The sequence below is a fragment of the Meles meles genome, chromosome 1 (assembly GCF_922984935.1).
Source record: "Meles meles chromosome 1, mMelMel3.1 paternal haplotype, whole genome shotgun sequence".
NCBI lineage: Eukaryota > Metazoa > Chordata > Mammalia > Carnivora > Mustelidae > Meles > Meles meles.
In genome coordinates, this window is record NC_060066.1 from 60,640,233 (window position 1) to 60,657,761 (window position 17,529).

The window sequence follows — 17,529 nt, forward strand, 5'->3', positions numbered from 1 at the left end:
ATCTGGTCAAACAATCTGAATTTTTATATATAGATTGCCTGTTCAGCTCTCTTGCTTATTTTTGTACTGGTTTAAAAAAAAAAAAAACATAGAGGCATTCTCTATATATTCTGGAATGTGAGTCCTTTTCAGTTACATGACATTTCAAATATCTTTCCTTGTGCTGTGACTCTCCTCCCCCCGCCCCCGATTTTAGTGATGCTCTTTTGAGGAACAGAAGTAATTAATTTTAATGTTGCCAAATTCGTCCTCAAAAAAATCTTGGTTGGTCTTAGCACTTTGTATTTCCATGTAAATTTTGGAATCAGCTTGTCAAATATTGTAAAAACACATGTGGAATTTTGATGAAAATTAATTGAATTTATAGGTCACGTTGAAGAGAATTGATATCATACTGATTTTCAGTACATGAGTATGGCATATCTCTATTCATTAGGTTTATCTTAATTTTTCTTGGTGCTTATTATTTTCTGTATAAAGTTCTTAAACATCATAGGTATTTGATTTGCATTTAATAACTTTTATAATTTCCTATTTGATTGTTGTAGGATATAAAAATGCTATTGGCTTTTGTATACTACTACTTACATAGAAAACTTAACACTCATAAATTCTTACAATTTATCTGTAGATATTCTTGGATTTCCTATGTAAATAACGTATCTCCAGATAATGATGGTTTGTTTTTATACTTCTAATTCTATACCATATTTTTTCTTGCCTTATTGTTCTGTCTAGGATTTGTAGTAAAATGTTAAATGCTAATATAAATAGAAGGCATCCTTGTCTTGTTTCTAATTTCAGAATTTCAACATTAAGTATAACATTTGCTGAGGTTTGCTATAGGTTTTTTACAAAATGCCCTTTATCATATTTAGGAAGTTCCATTTTTTCCCTAGTTTACTAAGAATTTTTATTATGAATGGATATTGCATTTTATCAAATGCTTTTGCTCTATTTATTATGATGACCGTATGTTTTTGTCTTCTCAGCCTATTAATATAGCAGATTCTGTTGACAGATTTAGTTTGACTTTCAAATGTTAGACCAATCTTAAATTTCTGCGATAAACCTAACTTCGTCATGATTTTTCTTTTTCTATATTGCTTTGTTCAGTTTACTCTTATACAGTTTAAACTTTTGCAGTTATATTCATGAATGAAATTGGTCTGTAAATTTTTTTCTTATACTGTTCTTGTTGGATTTTGGAATCAAAGTGATACCTCACTGAATAATTGGGGACTGATATCTCTTTTTCTATTCTTGATGAATTTTTGTAAGATTAACATTATTCTTCCTTAAATATTAGGTAGAATTTGCTGGAGGAGCTCTCTGGAGTTTTCTTTGTAGAAATGCTTTTAATTATTTTATTATTTTTTTTAATGGTTATAGATCTATACAGTTTGGGGTTTATTTTATGCCGGTTTTGGTAATTTGTATTGTTGAGGAATTTTTCCACTTTACTTAAATATTCAAAAATTTTTAGCTGAAATATTCAATATCCCTTGTTATTTTTTAAAGATTTTATTTATTTGACAGGGAGATAGAGAGAGCACAAGCAGGGGGATCAGGAGAGGGAGAAGCAGACTTCCCACTGAGCAGAGAGCCATGTGGGATTTGATCCCAGAACAAAGGCAGACACTAAAACAACTGAGCTAGGCGCCCCTATCCCTTATTTTTTTTTTTTTTAATGCTACACAACTTTTAGTAATCTCCCATTTTCATTCTTATTTGTGTCTTCTCTTACTTTTCCTTGATCAGTCTTACTCTTTGATTTATCATTTTATTAGTCTTTTAAGGAAACCAACTTTTGGCTTTTTGAAATTTTTTATTGTATTTTGTTTTCTATTTCCTTTCTATTTCCTTAATTTCTGCCCTTGTCTTTATTCTTGTCTTTTCTTTGGATTCATTTTTCTCTAATAACTTCTTGAGCTGGGTGTTTAGCTCATTATATTCCTGCCATTCCCTGAGCTTTTATGACTATATATTTTCTTCTCAACCCTCCTTTAGCTGCAAACTTCAAATTTTGATATTTTGTATTTCTGTTATTACTTACTTAAAATATCTTCTAATTTTTACTGGGGCTGCTTCTTTGCCTGTAGATTATTCAGACTACTTTAATTTATAAAGTTGTGATTATCTTCTTGTTTGCTGCTTTGATCATTTATTGAGACCCAATTCATAAAAACAAATCTCACTGTGTTTGTGTATTTCTTATTTGTCCTTGTAATGCTGTACTTTTTGCTTTCTTTTTAAAAATTTTCTTAATTTATTTATTTGGGAGCACGTGGTTAGCTCAGTCAATTAAGCATCTGCCTTTGGCTCAGATCATGATCCCAGGGTCCTGGGATTGAGCCCCTGCTCAGCATGAAGTCTGCTTCTCTCTGCTCCTCCCCCTGCTTATGTGCACTCTCTCTTTTTGTCTCTTTCTCTCATTCTTTTTCTCTCTCTCTCAAATAAGTAAAATCTTTTAAAAAAATTTTTTTATTTTTAAAATTTTTTCCTTTTAACTTTCTGATTTACTTTTTTTTTTCTTTTCTTTTTGTTTTTTTGCATTAGCTCTTGGCAGATGCAGCATTAAATACACTACCCAATTTGGAAAATATATGTGTGGATATGAGATGGCTGATGTATTTTAAATACATGTATAGACATATATGTGTATGTGTGTGTCATTTGTTTCCCAGAGATAATTGTGGAGTAGTTCTTATGATAAAAAGCTCCTGTTAGGGGCACCTGGATAGCTCAGTCGGTTAAGCGTCTCCCTTCGGCTCAGGTCATGATCCCAGAGTCCTGAGCTCTCTACTCAGTGGGAGCCTGCTTCTCCCTCCGCCTGCTTGTACTTTGTCTCTGTCAAATAAATAAAGTCTTAAAAAAAAAAAACCTGTTATTGTGCAATTATGATTTATTATACACTGTAGTTTACATGCATTTTCTTGTTTAATTTTCAGAGCAATACTGTGGGTAGTATAGGGGTACCTCTTTTACTGATGAAAAAACCGAAGCTTAAAGATGTTGACTAATTTGAACCAATTCATACAGTTAGGAAGTAGTAGAATTGAATTTCTTTTCCTTTTTTTTTTTAAAGAGACAGAGAGATAGGGAGGTTTGGGGAGGGACAGAGAGGTGCTGTGTCCGGAGTTGAACTAGAGCCCCTTTCAGGGCTCAGTTGCATGATCATGACCTGAGCTGAAATTAGGAGTCCAATGCTTAACTGAGCCACCTAGGCGCCTCTAGAATAATTTCATACCCAGATCTGACCTGGAAATCTTTGTTCTTAACCACAATATTGTATTAATCCTTGTGTATTAATTTTCCTCAGGGACTATTTATATAAAGCTTTATAAACTTGGGATCCAATGTGAGCATTGTTTTAAATGGCAACACCATGAATTTCAGTTTTTTTAGTTCATTAAATAAATAATACTAAATATAGTCATAATCAACATAAATTCTGTTATAATGTGAATTTTATTTTTCTGCTTTTATAATATTGTTTAAAAAATTAAATAACACAGAAATATGTAAGGAAGTAAAAGTCATTTAAGATTCTGTCACCCTGAGATAAACCCCCATTGTCAGTTTGAGGACCATATTGTTATGTTTTTCCCCACGTATATTTTCACTTGTATTTATAACATTAATTAAATGGGTTAGTATCTTAGTTGCTGTTTTCATCATGGACCAAACTTTATATTTTTGAATGCTAAAGAGCATGACACATTGTTTTATGGTGTTAAGAAGTTCCTGTTTACCAAAGCAATTATCCTCACTTTCTTCCTTTAATCTTATCAGGTCAAAGTAGGCAATGAAGTTGCTACTGGAACAGGACCTAACAAAAAGATAGCCAAAAAAAATGCTGCAGAAGCAATGCTGTTACAGCTTGGTTATAAAGCATCCACTAGTCTTCAAGATCAACTTGACAAGGTGAGAGCTAAATTTATATGTACATATGCCTATCCTGTCAGAATATCAGAGTGAGGAACAAATCCTATTCCAGTGTTTTTGACTCTAAGTAATGTCTTAACTACTGTTAAAGTAGAAGTCAGTGTCCACCACCCCCCCCCCCCAGGCGGTACTCTGTATCTTTAAAGATAGATTCTCCAGGTACAAAATAACATGTTTATGGGGCCAAGATGAAATATTATAATCTTATAATTGGAAAATGCTGAAAAATTATATTGTTGTATAAATTTTATATAATTCCAGTTGAATACTTTTTAGCTTATTGACTCGTGGTTTTTGCCAGATAGCCAGTTTTAATTTGTGCTTTTTAAAGAACAGAGTTTGTGAGCCTTTATTTCTGGAATACAGCTGAAAACACTGGAAATAAAGATCCTGAGTTATCCCTTTAGGGCAGGAACTATATTGGACAGGCGCTCTATAAACTAATTTTTCTATTTACTTTAAATTTAAAGGTAAACTCAGAGGGTGTTTATTTTCTGCCAAGACTTATGTTCATGGTCCCCTATTTCTTCTGCAGCAGTTAATGACATCATTAACACCTACCTCTGTTGCAAGAGAAGCAGAGAACCCCAAATTCTGCACTTGGCAGATAACTTAGCAGGAACTAGCTTAATTCCATGTTGTATTATCATTTTATCTGTGCACATGTAGAAATTTATTTTGACTAAACATTTTATTAAATGAAAATTCATAAAACAGGCTTAATGATTATTTCTATCAAAAACAATATGCCTTTTTTCCATGCCGTTTCTCACATAAGGATTCTGTTTTAGAGATGTTTTCAGTTCTGTAGGAACACATTTCTGAAATTTAGAGTAAAAACAAAATCGTCTATTAGAAAACATTTAGATATACGTTTCTTTTTAAGACAGCTGTGAATATCTAGGCAATTATTTTGAGTGATTAAGATTTATTTGTGTGTGTGATATCGCTAGAGATTTCAATTCTGTTTTTATAACCTGGCTAGTCAATGCTTTTTCTTCTTTTAAAAGTATTTGTAACATGAAACCTAACATGTGTTCAAGATTCTGTAGTTCTTATACTATGTATATATTGTTTTAACTTAACACATTTATATTGACTTAAAACTGGTGAGTGATTTATAAATATATGTCAAAATAAATCTCCTCATAGACATGTATTTGTATGTTAAGTGAAAATAAACCACTAATTTTATTAATATGAACACATTTTTTGTATATGCACTATATTATTGTTCAAGGTTCTCCAGAGAAACAGTCCAATAGGGTGTATATGTGTGTGTGTGTGTGTGTGTGTGTGTGTGTACATACATATTCGTACATTAGTCACAGAGACTTATTTTAGGGAATTGGCCTGTGCAGTTTCAGAGGCTCAGCTAGTCCAAAATCTGAGGGAGAGGCCAGTAGGCTGGAGAATCAGGAGTTAAGTATGAGTCCAGAAGCTTTCTGCTGAGTTCCCTCTTGCTTCAGGGGAGGTCAAGCTTTTCTTCTAGTTAGGTCTTCAACCAATTAGGCTCGCCTACATTACAGAGAGGAATCTGCTTTACTCAGAGTTCAGTGATTTCCATGTCAGTCTCTTCGAAAATCACCCTCACAGAACACCCAGAATAATACTTAATCAGTTACCTAGTCACCATGGTCCAGACAATGACACATAAAGTTTACCACTGCACTCACTCAATGCCAAACACTTGTAGCTGAAGATAATAAGATGACTGAAACTTGGTCCCTACGCTCAAAAAACTGACCCTTAAGTGTTAACAGTGAGTAGCTTTAATCATGTAACAAAAATTATAGTATCCCAGAACCTAGAGAATATGGAGATGAATCTGGAAAGTCAGGAATAGCTGAGGCCACTGTTTTTATGTGAGTTAAAGAGCTTGAGGAGTTACTAATTTAAGATTTGAACACGGAAGTGACATGATGTGTTTTGCATTCTTCAAAAGACAGCTGTGTGAGTAACAGGGAGTGTATTTGAGTAGGATGAGACTGGAGGCTGAGAGTCCAGCTAGGAGGCTAGCAGAGCTGTTCAGGTAAAAGATGCCGAGGGTCTGAACTCAGGCAGTGGTGGTAGAGAAGCAAGGGGATAGATAGCTGAGGTATTTCTGAAGTGTGCATGATAAGCTTTCAGTAGCCGATAATGTGCATGGGGGAGATGGAAGGAAGGGGAAAGAAAACCTGTAAACAGGAAGAGAGAGTGGCTTTAAGAAGTAGGTAGCATGATTCCTCCAGCTGAAGTACTGTATGGTGACTAGCAGAACATTAAAAAAAAAAGAAGTAGGTAGCAGTCATATGCTACAGAGAGATCAGGACAAGGACTGAATACACTGATCTGTCAATAAAATCTGTGATGAATGTGGCAAAAGCAGCTTAAAAACCTGCAAAAGTGTGTTTTTAAAAAGTCTTTTTCTTAATAAACAATTATATATATGACTGAAAGAATTCAAATAGCATGAACAGGTGAACACTGAGGAAAAAGTTAATCTTATTTCACTCTGAGATCCTTGGTCTCTTAGTCTCTCTTTTGAATAGCATCTCCTACAATGAGTTAATTGTACAGCATTTAGAATACTGTCTGAAATACAGTGAATATTATATAAGGATTTGGTAAATAGAAATATCTTTACAGAGATATTCTATGTGTATATACTAATATATCCCCACTTTATAAAAAATTTCAGATTTATTGAGATGCAATTCAGTGAATTTTGACACAAGTGTGTTGTTATATGTGTACACATTCATTAACTGCCACCACAATTACGATGTATAATACTTCTGTTACCCCAGAAAAGTTCCCGTTTGTAATTAATCTCTTCCCCCCTCCTTAGCTCCTGGCAAGCACTCACTTGATTTCTGTTTCTATAATTTTGCCTTTCCAGAACGTCATATAATTTGGCTCATACATTAGGAAACCTTTTGTGTCTAGCTTCATAATGCTAAGATTCTTCTGTGCTGTTGCATTTATCATTAGTTTGTTCTTTTCTATTGTCTGTTACTGTTTCAGTCTGCACCAACATTTGGGCTCTTTCTACTTTGAGGCTATTATAAACTATGTGGTTGTAAACATTCATGTGTAAGTCTTTATATGTATATATTTCTCTAGTATATTCTTTATGTACATATTTGTATAATTAGCGCATGTGTAACTTTGTTAAGAAGCTGTGAAGAGGTTTTCCAGAGAGGCTGTACCAATTTGTATTCCCACCAGGCGTGTTTGAGAGCTGCAGTTACTGCACATTCAGCTCTTGGAATTGTTGGTTTTGATTGTACTTATAGGTGTATAATGTTATCTCACTGGAATTTAATTTGTATATCCCTAATAACTGATAATGTTGAATATTTTATCATATGTTTATTTACCATTCATCTCTCTTCCCTGAAATGCCTATTCAAAGTTTTGTCTTTTTAAAAATTGGATAGTTTGCTTTCTTACTGAATAGTTATATAAGAGTTCTTTATATATTTTGGACACAAATTCTTTATCAGATAAAGAACTCCCCTGACTTTTCCTTCCCTCCTTCCTGTACTCTCCTTTCCTCCTTTTCTGCGTAGGTGATCCAGTTGTTCTAGCATCATTTGTTTCAAAGATTAATGCTTTTCCATTGAATTCTCTTAGCAATTGTTGAAAATCAGTTGACCACATATTTGTGGGTCTGTTTCTAGATTCTGTTCCTTTAATCCATATGTCTATCCTGAAGCTATTACAATTATGTATGGGTTTGAAATCAGATAAAGAACTCTTGTCTTTGTCCTGTTTTTTAATTTTTTTAATTACTTTGGCTAGTCTGAAGCCTTTGCATTTCCATAGAAATTTTAGAATCAGTCTTTACCAAGAAAAGAAAGAGACAACCGGGAAGTTTTCTCCATGAACAAGATCTAGCTCTCTCCATTTATTTAGGTTTTTATAGAAATATCTCACAGCAATGTTTTGTATGTTTTCATAGAAATACTTTACACAATTTTTATGTTTATCCCTAAGTGGTTATGTTTCTGGATATATTATTAATGGTATTTTTTTAATGATGTTGGTTTTTAAACCAATGACTGTACCATTCAATTTCCAGTTCTTTTCTGGTGTATAGAAATAAAGTTGGTCTTTATATATTGACCTTGTACTCTGTGCCTAGCTAAACTGAGTAATAAGTTATAATAGTTTATTTTGTAGAGTGTGTGGGATTATCTGCATTGATGACCGTATCGTCTATGAATAAAGACAGTTTTATTTCTTCCCTTCTAATCTGTATGCTTTTATCTACTTGCCTTGCTTTATTGCTGTGAAAAGAGCATCTGGTACAGTGGTGAATAGAAGTGGTTGATTGTTGAATAGGAAAGCAGATATCCTTACCTTCTTCCCCATCATAGAAGAAGGAAAGTCATTCAGTCTTTCACCTCTATAAATACCATGATGATTGTATTTTTTTTCATAGATACTCTGTATCAGATTGATATTTCCTTATATTCCTGCTTTATTAAGAGATTAGTTTTTTTTTTTACTTAGTTATCAGTACATTTTGAATTTTGCTAAATGCTTTCTCTGCATCTGTTGATATGTCATATGATTTTTCTGTTTAGTCTGTTGTAATGGTGAATTTCACTGGCAGATTTTTAACTTTGTCCTACAGATTTTGACAAGTTGAGTTTTTATTTTTATTCAGTTCAAGGTATGTTTTAATTTTCTTTTTGGCTTCTTTCTAGTCTTGTATTCCTTCTGATTTTCTTTCTGCTTCTTTTATTGTTAGTGTCTCCATTTATAAATTTGGATTGATCCACTTCTTTCAGTTTATCAATTTTGTTTTGTGTACTTTAAAGCTTTGTGGTTAACATATATATATAATTAGCATTGTTATGTATTTTTGATGACTTGGCCACTTTATTATTATATGATTTCTTTCCTTAGCCTTGATAATCCTTTCCCTGAATTCTGCTTTGTCTGATATTATTATAGCCATCCCAGTTTAAATTTGATTAATGTTTGCATGAGATATTTTTCCCCCATCATCTTAGCCTATCTGTGTCTTTATATTTAAATTGCTTTTTTTAGAAAACATAATTGGGTCTTGCTTTTTAAAATCTAATTTGACTGTCTTTTAGTTGAAGGTGATTAGACCATTTACATTTATTGTAGTTATTGATATGGCTGGATTTAATGTATCGTCTTACTACTTGTTTCTACTTATTCTACTTATTCCATTTATTCTTTGTTCACTTTCTTCTCTTTGACCTCTAATATGGTCATACATTTAATTTTCTATCTGTCTTTATGACCTCCTATTGCAATTATACTCTGTATGTTTCAGAGACCTCCTATTGTAGTCATATATACTACTTCTATATATAGTATAAAACTCACAATTTATTGTTACTAATTATGCTTTATGTAGTCAATTGTCATTTTATGTTGTTGAAATCAGAAAAAATGTCTTATATTTACCCTCATTTTTACCATTTTCAGTACTCCTCATTCATTTTTGTAGATCCATATTCATGAATAATGTTCATTTGTTTAGATTTCTTTCTGGTATTATACTCCTGCTTATAGAACTTACTCTAGAACTACTTATATTAACAAATCTACTGGAAGTAATGTCTCTTGGTTTTTGTTTGATAAAGAAGTCTTTATTTCATTTTCATTTTTGCAAGTTATTTTTGTCTGGATATAGGAGTCTGGGTTTTTTTCTTTCAGTACAGTAGTCTCCCGTATTTATGGTTTCACTCTCCATGGATTCAGTCACCTGCAGCCATCCACAGGTCTGAAAGCTCATCGGAAGATTAATAGTTGCCTAACTCTACATTAGAATGCCTTTGCCATTCACCTCACTTAATCTCATCCTGTAAGCATTTTATCATCTCAAATCATCACAAGAATAGTGAGTATAATACAGTAAGATATTTTGAGAGAAAGATCACATTCACATAACTTACTATAGTGTTATAATTGTTCTATTTTATTATTTATTACTGTTAATCTCTTACTGTACCTAATTTATAAATTAAACATGTCGTAGGTGTGTATGTTCAGGAAAAAACATAGTGTCTATAGGGTTTTGTACTATCTGTGCTATCAGGCGCCTGCTGGGGAACTTGGAATGCATCCCCTGTGGATAAGGGGATCTCCTATACTGAAAAGATCTTGTTTCATTGTCTCTTGACTTGCATAGTTTTTGTTGAAACATCTGCTGTAATTCTTTTTTTTTTTTAAATTAATTATTTATTTATTTGACAGAGAGAGGGAGAGAGATCACAAGTAGGCAGAGAAAGAGGGTGAAGCAGGCTCCCCGCTAAGCAGAGAGCCCGATGTGGGGCTCGATCCCAGGACCCTGAGATCTTGACCTGAGCCAAAGGCAGCGGCTTAATCCACTTAGCCACCCATGTGCCCATCTGCTGTAATTCTTACCTGCTCTTTCCTCTTCATGTTATTTTTTCCCTTTGAAGGATGTCAGAATTTTTCTTTTTCATTAGTTCTCAGCAGTTTGACTATAATATGTGTAAATATGATTTTTTTTTGCTTTATCCTTTTGCCCTCTTGCCTGTTCTCCCTCTTTCCTTCCTCCCTTTCTCCTCTTTTTCTTCCTCTTCTTCCTTTCTTCCCCTTTTTGTATTTTTCCTGCTTAGTGGTCTCTGAACATGGTATCTGTGGTTTGTTATAATTTGGTTACTTTGTCAAATTCTCAGCTGTTATTTTTTCAAATATTTCTTATTCTTTGTTTCCACTCTTCTGTGGAGTTTCTAGTTACACATTTGTTAGACCATTAGTATTGTTTTGTAGCTCTAGTATCTTTTGTTCCTTTTAATTTTTTACTCTTTTTTCCTGTGCCTCAGTTTGAATAATTTCTATTGATTTATCTGCAGTTTTAGTGAATATTTCTTCATCTGTGTCCATGTGTTAATAATAACGTCAGCATTAATTTTCATCTGTGACTATCCCCCAATATTTCCAATCGCTTTTGTCTTATAGTTTCTATTTCTCTGTTGAGATTTCCCATATGTTTAAACATGTTGTCTGTCATTACATTAAGTACATTACGTATATTAAGTCTTCTAACCGGCTAATCAATCATAGGTATTGTAAAATTTATTTCCTATAATTCTGACCTCTGGGTCCTGTTTTGTTGACTTCTTTATCCTCTGACAGTGGGTAATTCTTGTAATTTTGGTTGTCTCAAAATTTTTGAATAAGTGATGGACATTTAATATTGAAAAATTATGGAGGCTGAGTTAAACAGTATTTATGTTGAGAAATAGGCATGTCTTTTCTGTCAGACTGTTAATTCTGGAGGGTGTGGAGGGTGGTATCAATCTTGTTAGTACTGAGCTCATTTTGAGTTTTGTTGTTGCTATTATCATTACTGACTTCAAATTCCTTCAGCAGTGGCATGCTATTATCTGTGTTTTGTGTGGGATGAGCTTTGGGGAGGATTTTTCCCTCAATGTTTCTGCTCTGCCCTCAGGTTTCAGTAGTCCCTCTTCACTGTCCCAAGTGGTGAGGTGTGTCTGTGTGCTCTATAGTCAGCTGTTGTGCTTATTACTTGATCATAAGAGTATGGTGGGTGTGGGGACATAGTTCTTGATTTTCTTGCCCAGACTCATTCTCAAGCAGACTGTGTGCCTGGGTCTCAGAGGTGGGTGCCTGAGAATCTGCATTCTTCTGATCTGCCTCCTCTTCCTTTCCCTAATGTGACTTATACCTTGCTCCACTTTCCTCAAACTTATAACCTCCCTCAGGCAGCTTTCTTCTCATTCTGATCTCATCTTCACAGAGAATATGTATGTGGGGTCTCCTCAGGCCTTCCATTGACACCCACCTGCATTTATGAGCATTTATTCCTCTTCTGTCCTTTCACAGTGGTATACTATATGCTAGGATTGTATTTTGTGTTTATATATAGAGTTTATTTTTCCATTTGAACTTTGACATCTGATAGTGTAAATATAAAAGCTGATTACAATAGGAAATATGACTTTTTTCCCCTGTAGTACTTTATATCAATAGGACTAGCTCCACACAAAGAGAACATAACCAGTTAAAGTCACTTATTAATTTGACTAAAATACTTACTACTTCAAAAATACCTTGGCTTCTCTGAATATATTTTTATAACAGGCAGATCAAATGGCCTGACGAAAGTCAGGATATTACAAGTTTTATTTAAAGTTTGGGCTTAGTTTTCAATCTTCTGTATATGTCACTAGTAGTATTTCATGACCCTTCTTAGAGCTTTCACAGAATGGAGTAATATTTCCATTGTTGATTAGACCTCAGAAACCATAAAGCCCTTTGAGTTACTTTAGCACTTGTGATGATTGTTATTTACTGTTTAAGAATTATTTGCTTTTTAACCATCTAGATAGAGCCTATGTTGTATATACTACACGTATTGACTGTGAGGCTTTGTTGATTACTTAAATTGTAAATTTAGATGAACAGATAAAAGCAGAAGAAGACATAAAAATAGATTTGCATATAGAAAAGGAAGAATAATACTGTTCATATTAGTTACTTTTGTGTCCATGGTCCTAGGGTTAAAGAGGGAGAGAATAAATAATCACGTGAGAGACTTTTGCCTTTGCTTAATTGGTTAGTTAACTTTTTTCTTTTCGCATAAATCTGTTTCTCTGAATTTAAACAATTGGCTTAATCTTTCAGACAGGGGAAAACAAAGGATGGAGTGGTCCAAAGGCTGGGTTTCCTGAACCAACAAATAACAGTAAGTTTTCACTTTCATGTTGACTACACTTGGTGTTTGTCAGTGGTTCAGTGATTAGACTGGCAGTGAATATTTATTGGATCTATTTGGGCTCAAGATGTTGCAGTGGAGACAAGGAAGTCATGGTATTTGATTTCCTGGAACTGACAGAAGACACAAGCACTCATATTCTTAGCATGGTTTAGTCACTGCAAACAAAGTACCATTTACTCTACATGGTGAGGATCTAATTTTTTAAAGCTGTTTTTATTGCATCATTGTTATAATATTAAAGAATTAAGAAAGTAAAACAATTATCTATAAACCCATTATACTCTAAAATCAACTGTTTGAAGATGAAATCAGAGAGGGAGACAAACTAGAATAGGAGACAAAGTGCTGAGGATTGCTGGGGTGGGGGAGGATAGGGGGATGGGGTAACAGGATGATGGACATTAAGGAGGGCATGGGATATAGTGAGCACTGGTTAGTATATAAGACTGATGAATCACTAAACTCTATCTCTGAAACTAATAATGCACTCTGTGTTAATTAATTAAATTAAAAAATAAAATCAACTGTATCCCATTTCAGTTCTTTTTACGTACACACATATTTTTATATAATTATCATATAGATGAAAGTTTGTACTGTGTTGTTTTCATTTAACACAGTAATAAGCATTTTCACATTGTGCTGACTTGTTAGAATGTTTACTATTTTATTTAAGTCACTAATTGAAATATGAGAAATGTGAAAAATTTTATTCCAAATACAGTGTTATCAGACACTTGAAAATCCTTCAGTTTATTTCTTTTCCCAGAGGTACATGATCAAACTGTTATGCATTGGAAGAACAAGCATTTTTCTTTAACTTCCTCCGACCTCTCCCAAAAAGCATCTGTTTTCCCTGACGTCACCATTTTACTATACATCAGTAAAACAAATACCCAGCCAGTGAAGACCCTCTGGAATGAAGTCTTCAGTGAAGCCAAATTTATCTCATTTCCAACTCTGTTTCTCTTCCTTATGACCTGTGGAAACTGAATAAGCTTAAGTATGTAAATGGTCGTAATGAAGAGTATTCTTTGACATTAACATCTTATCTCTTGATGTAAAATGAAATCAGTAACAAACTTCAATCAAAGTGTGCTAATGAGAATTGCATTCTTGGATCATCAAAACTAGCTTCTTGAAAAGAATATTTCAGTGAGGTAATGGTATTCATGAGTTACTTTCTGGGAATAATTTAAATAATAGGATTCTGAGCCTTTGGTATATATATATATATAAACATATATATATATATAAACATATATATATATAAACATATATATATAAACATATATATATATAAACATATATATATATAAACATATATATATATATAAACATATATATATATATGATGAATGTGATAGGTTTAGCATATAGCCCAAAGGAAAAAAAATGGAATCAGGGCAGGATTCTCAGAGAGTTTGTATTTAATTCCTTTGACGTTTGAATATATCAGTTTATAATTACTTGGTAGGGGAATATAAGAAGCATTAAATTGATTTTAGTTTGTTGTAAAATACTTGGCACAGTACCTGTTTCCTAGTAACTACATAATGAATGTTGATTTTCTTCCATGCCTTTCCCTCCGTTTTTAAATAAAAATTACATAATTTTATGTAGTCTTATCAAAAATTCCATTCTTACACTTTTTGATTTTTTTTTTTTAAAGATTTATTGATTTAGGCAGAGGGAGCAGGGTAGACGGGGAAGGGGAGAGAGAATTTCAAGCAGACTCCCTACTGAGCCTAGAGCCTGACATGGGGCTCCATCTCACAGGCCTGAGATCAGACCTGAGCTGAAGCCACAAGAGTTGGACTCAACTGACTATGCCACCTGGATGCTCCCATTTCTTACACTTTTAGTCTGTCAGATGTTTTTTAATGCACAGGTGACCAATGTATATGTAGTTTATATTTGAGTAGTTACCTTTGGCACTAGATATTTTTTCAAAGAATATAAACATTATGCTTTTGAATATAGAAGTCAGATAGTTTTAACGTGAAATCACAGTATAGATAACCTACAAACTCTATCATTTTTTAAAAAGATTTTATTTATTTATTGGACAGACAGAGATCACAAGTAGGCAGAGAGGCAGGCAGAGAGAGAAGGAAGCAGGCTCCCTGCTGAGCAGAGAGCCTGATGCGGGATTCCATCCCAGGACCCTGGCTGGCATCATGACCTGAACCGAAGGCGGAGGCTTTAACCCACCGAGCCACCCAGGTGCTCCCAAACTCTACCATTTAACAATGATATTTTGCCTCTTAGCTTTGATTTTTTTTTTTTTTTAAACTTGCTAAAGGATTTTGGAACTTATTTGCGAGTTGGGGAAGAGAAAATACAAAGAGGCCAGTGAGTTTGAGTGATCAGAAATTTGTAAGAATGCATGAAAGATTTGCTTTAGACATAATGTTAGAAGGGATAAAGCTATATGGAGCCAGCTTGAAACTTAACTAAACTGTTAACACTTTAGAACTTCCTTCAGTCTCCAGTAGTTCAAATTGAGAATTTGAAAGAAGGATACGATCCCTCAGCCCTTCCAAACTGTGAGAGGTGACAAAGCCAAAGCCTGGGTTCTTCCATCTGAACACTGAGTGGTCTCTGCCTCAGGTTATCACAGAGGATGCCGGCAGCCCTGCTCTGAAATGTAACTGTTTTACTCCCTGATGGCTGGTTCTTTCTAGCAGCACTCCAGTGTCCTCTGGAGCCAACTCCTAGCTACTTAAATACAACATTAACAAAAAGTTGTTTCTTAGCAATTGATCATTCAAGTGATGAATCCATTAGCTGAAAATTAAACTTGTATATTATGGTAACATTAATGTTAAATTCTTTTTACTTAATTCTTTAAGTTTGAAATTCTGCCCTAACTGGTTTCTGTCTGATGAAGAATACCTGTGGTTAGAGTTTTGCAGGCAAAGATGAGAGTAGGCATCTCTTGGGATGGCGCATGTGTTGGGGAAGACAAGAATTCGAAGTTGTCCCTGCTGCCTGCCACACTGGCATATTTTCTCACCTTGAGCAACTTGTTTCGTGTCTTCTGATTCAATGAGCTGTTAAGAGTTACGCATACCAGTTTATAGTGCTGAGTATCTTTAATAATCTAACATTTGTAAAATGATTAACCATTCTTGAATAACATCTGCAAAGGTAACCTACTACTTTGTAAAAAGTAGAATGTTATCATAAAGTGACTCTCTATTATTTTCCTTATTAAACCCTATATTACTTTACAAATTATAGTTAGCTAACCATTGTTTGGATAAATATTGTGAAATTAACTTGGAACCATAGTGTACAAAAATTAAATGCAGGGAATGCAGAATTGGAAAGTAGAAAGAAAATTTTAACCTGGCATAGCTACACCTAATTCTAAGTAGACAAAAAAAGTTAATGTACATGTGCATTTAATTTTTGAAGTGGAAGATATTTTTTTAAAGATTACAGTCATAAGAAACTGCTAACAATTACAACTAAAAAAATGGTTTAAATGGTTTTGCAAGTGATTGTGATTGCATAGCCTGACTCCTGGCTTGATTGCCTGCAGATTTAAAATATGGACCTAATTTTTTAATGCTTCTCAGGCTTTCTTCATTCTACTGAATTGCAGCAAAATGTAGACTGACTGTTCTGTGTGTTTTTACCCTTTAAATCACTGTCATAGTCATGTTAAAGTGCGAGAACACATAACTGTGATATGAGGTTTGTGTTAAATTTAGCATGGGGCAATTTTATGCTTGGCATACACATAAAAAGCTAGATTTTTACAGATGAATGACTAACAAGTTTTTTAAAAGATCATGCATTTTAAAGATCTACTGACGGCTCATGGAAAACTTTGTAAAATATTTAGATACTGTTCAGTTGATAGTATCTTTTATTTTGTATTCACATTCCATGTTTTTTATTAATAGAGGGTTTTACTTAAAAACAGGTTCATTGTTTCTTAAAGGTGAACTCTAGCTTAATTCAAAATTGGACTAAGCTCAAAGGTATTCACTGGTATGTGCTGAATCCACCCACCAAACGATTATTTGGAGGCATTTTTCACATAAATATTTTTCCGTTAACCTTTTAAAAAGTTTTATTTAGCCCCTGTGAAATATGCTAGCTCTTCTAGGTTCATTAGAGATGACCCAGGACAAATACTTTTGGGATGGGATAGAATTCTTATTGACCTTTTCAGTATCATAGTTGACTTGCCAAAATTTTTGTCACTTTTCTGTCATATCCTTATATTGTTAAACTTATACATCCTGAAATCAGGAAGCCAAACCATCCCAGTGACGTGACTTAAGATAGATTGTAGGCTTGCTTCCCACATGCTGTGTACGTATTTAGAACCTCTGCTTTTTTGTATGGGTGTGGGTGAGGGTTGTACTTTTAATTTTAAGGAAACAGATTAATAGATTCTTTAAGTGTTTTGGGAGTGTCCCCAAACAATTTACTTTTGTGCCTCGCATAACAAAACCACTTTGTAATGAGACAATTAAGTTAGTTGGATTTAAATATTAAACAAAGTGATAATGTTAATTAATTATTTATTTAGACATAAATCCTACGTTGGAAATCTAAGAGTGTAGCTGACATGTAGCTATCTACTTTTAAAAGATTTTTAGGTTATTTATGCCGCAGCTGGTTGTCTTTGAACGAAGTCCTATCCCGTAAATATAAGTCTGTTGAACTGGCAGTGGGTCAGCAAGACCTACACATCCTCATTGCCTGTGCTCTTGTACCTGGTGAGACTGCAGGGGGAAATGCTGGTCCTCCCCTGAGCAAGGGAAGACAGATTCAAGTGTTCCAGAAAGACTGTCTCCCTCTTTTCCATGGGTGGCTAT

At 33.8% G+C, this 17,529-nt stretch overlaps 1 protein-coding gene across 11 annotated transcripts in view; it reads left to right on the forward strand.

The window, feature by feature from the left end:
- Positions 1-17,529, forward strand: part of STAU2 (staufen double-stranded RNA binding protein 2) — a 320,763-nt gene that overhangs the window by 144,069 nt on the left and 159,165 nt on the right. For all 11 annotated transcript variants that reach the window (XM_046010474.1, XM_046010473.1, XM_046010477.1 and 8 more), the window contains 2 exons: positions 3,796-3,927; positions 12,595-12,655. In XM_046010474.1, coding sequence (XP_045866430.1) covers positions 3,796-3,927; positions 12,595-12,655 — 193 coding nt within the window. The remainder of the gene's footprint in view (positions 1-3,795; positions 3,928-12,594; positions 12,656-17,529) is intronic.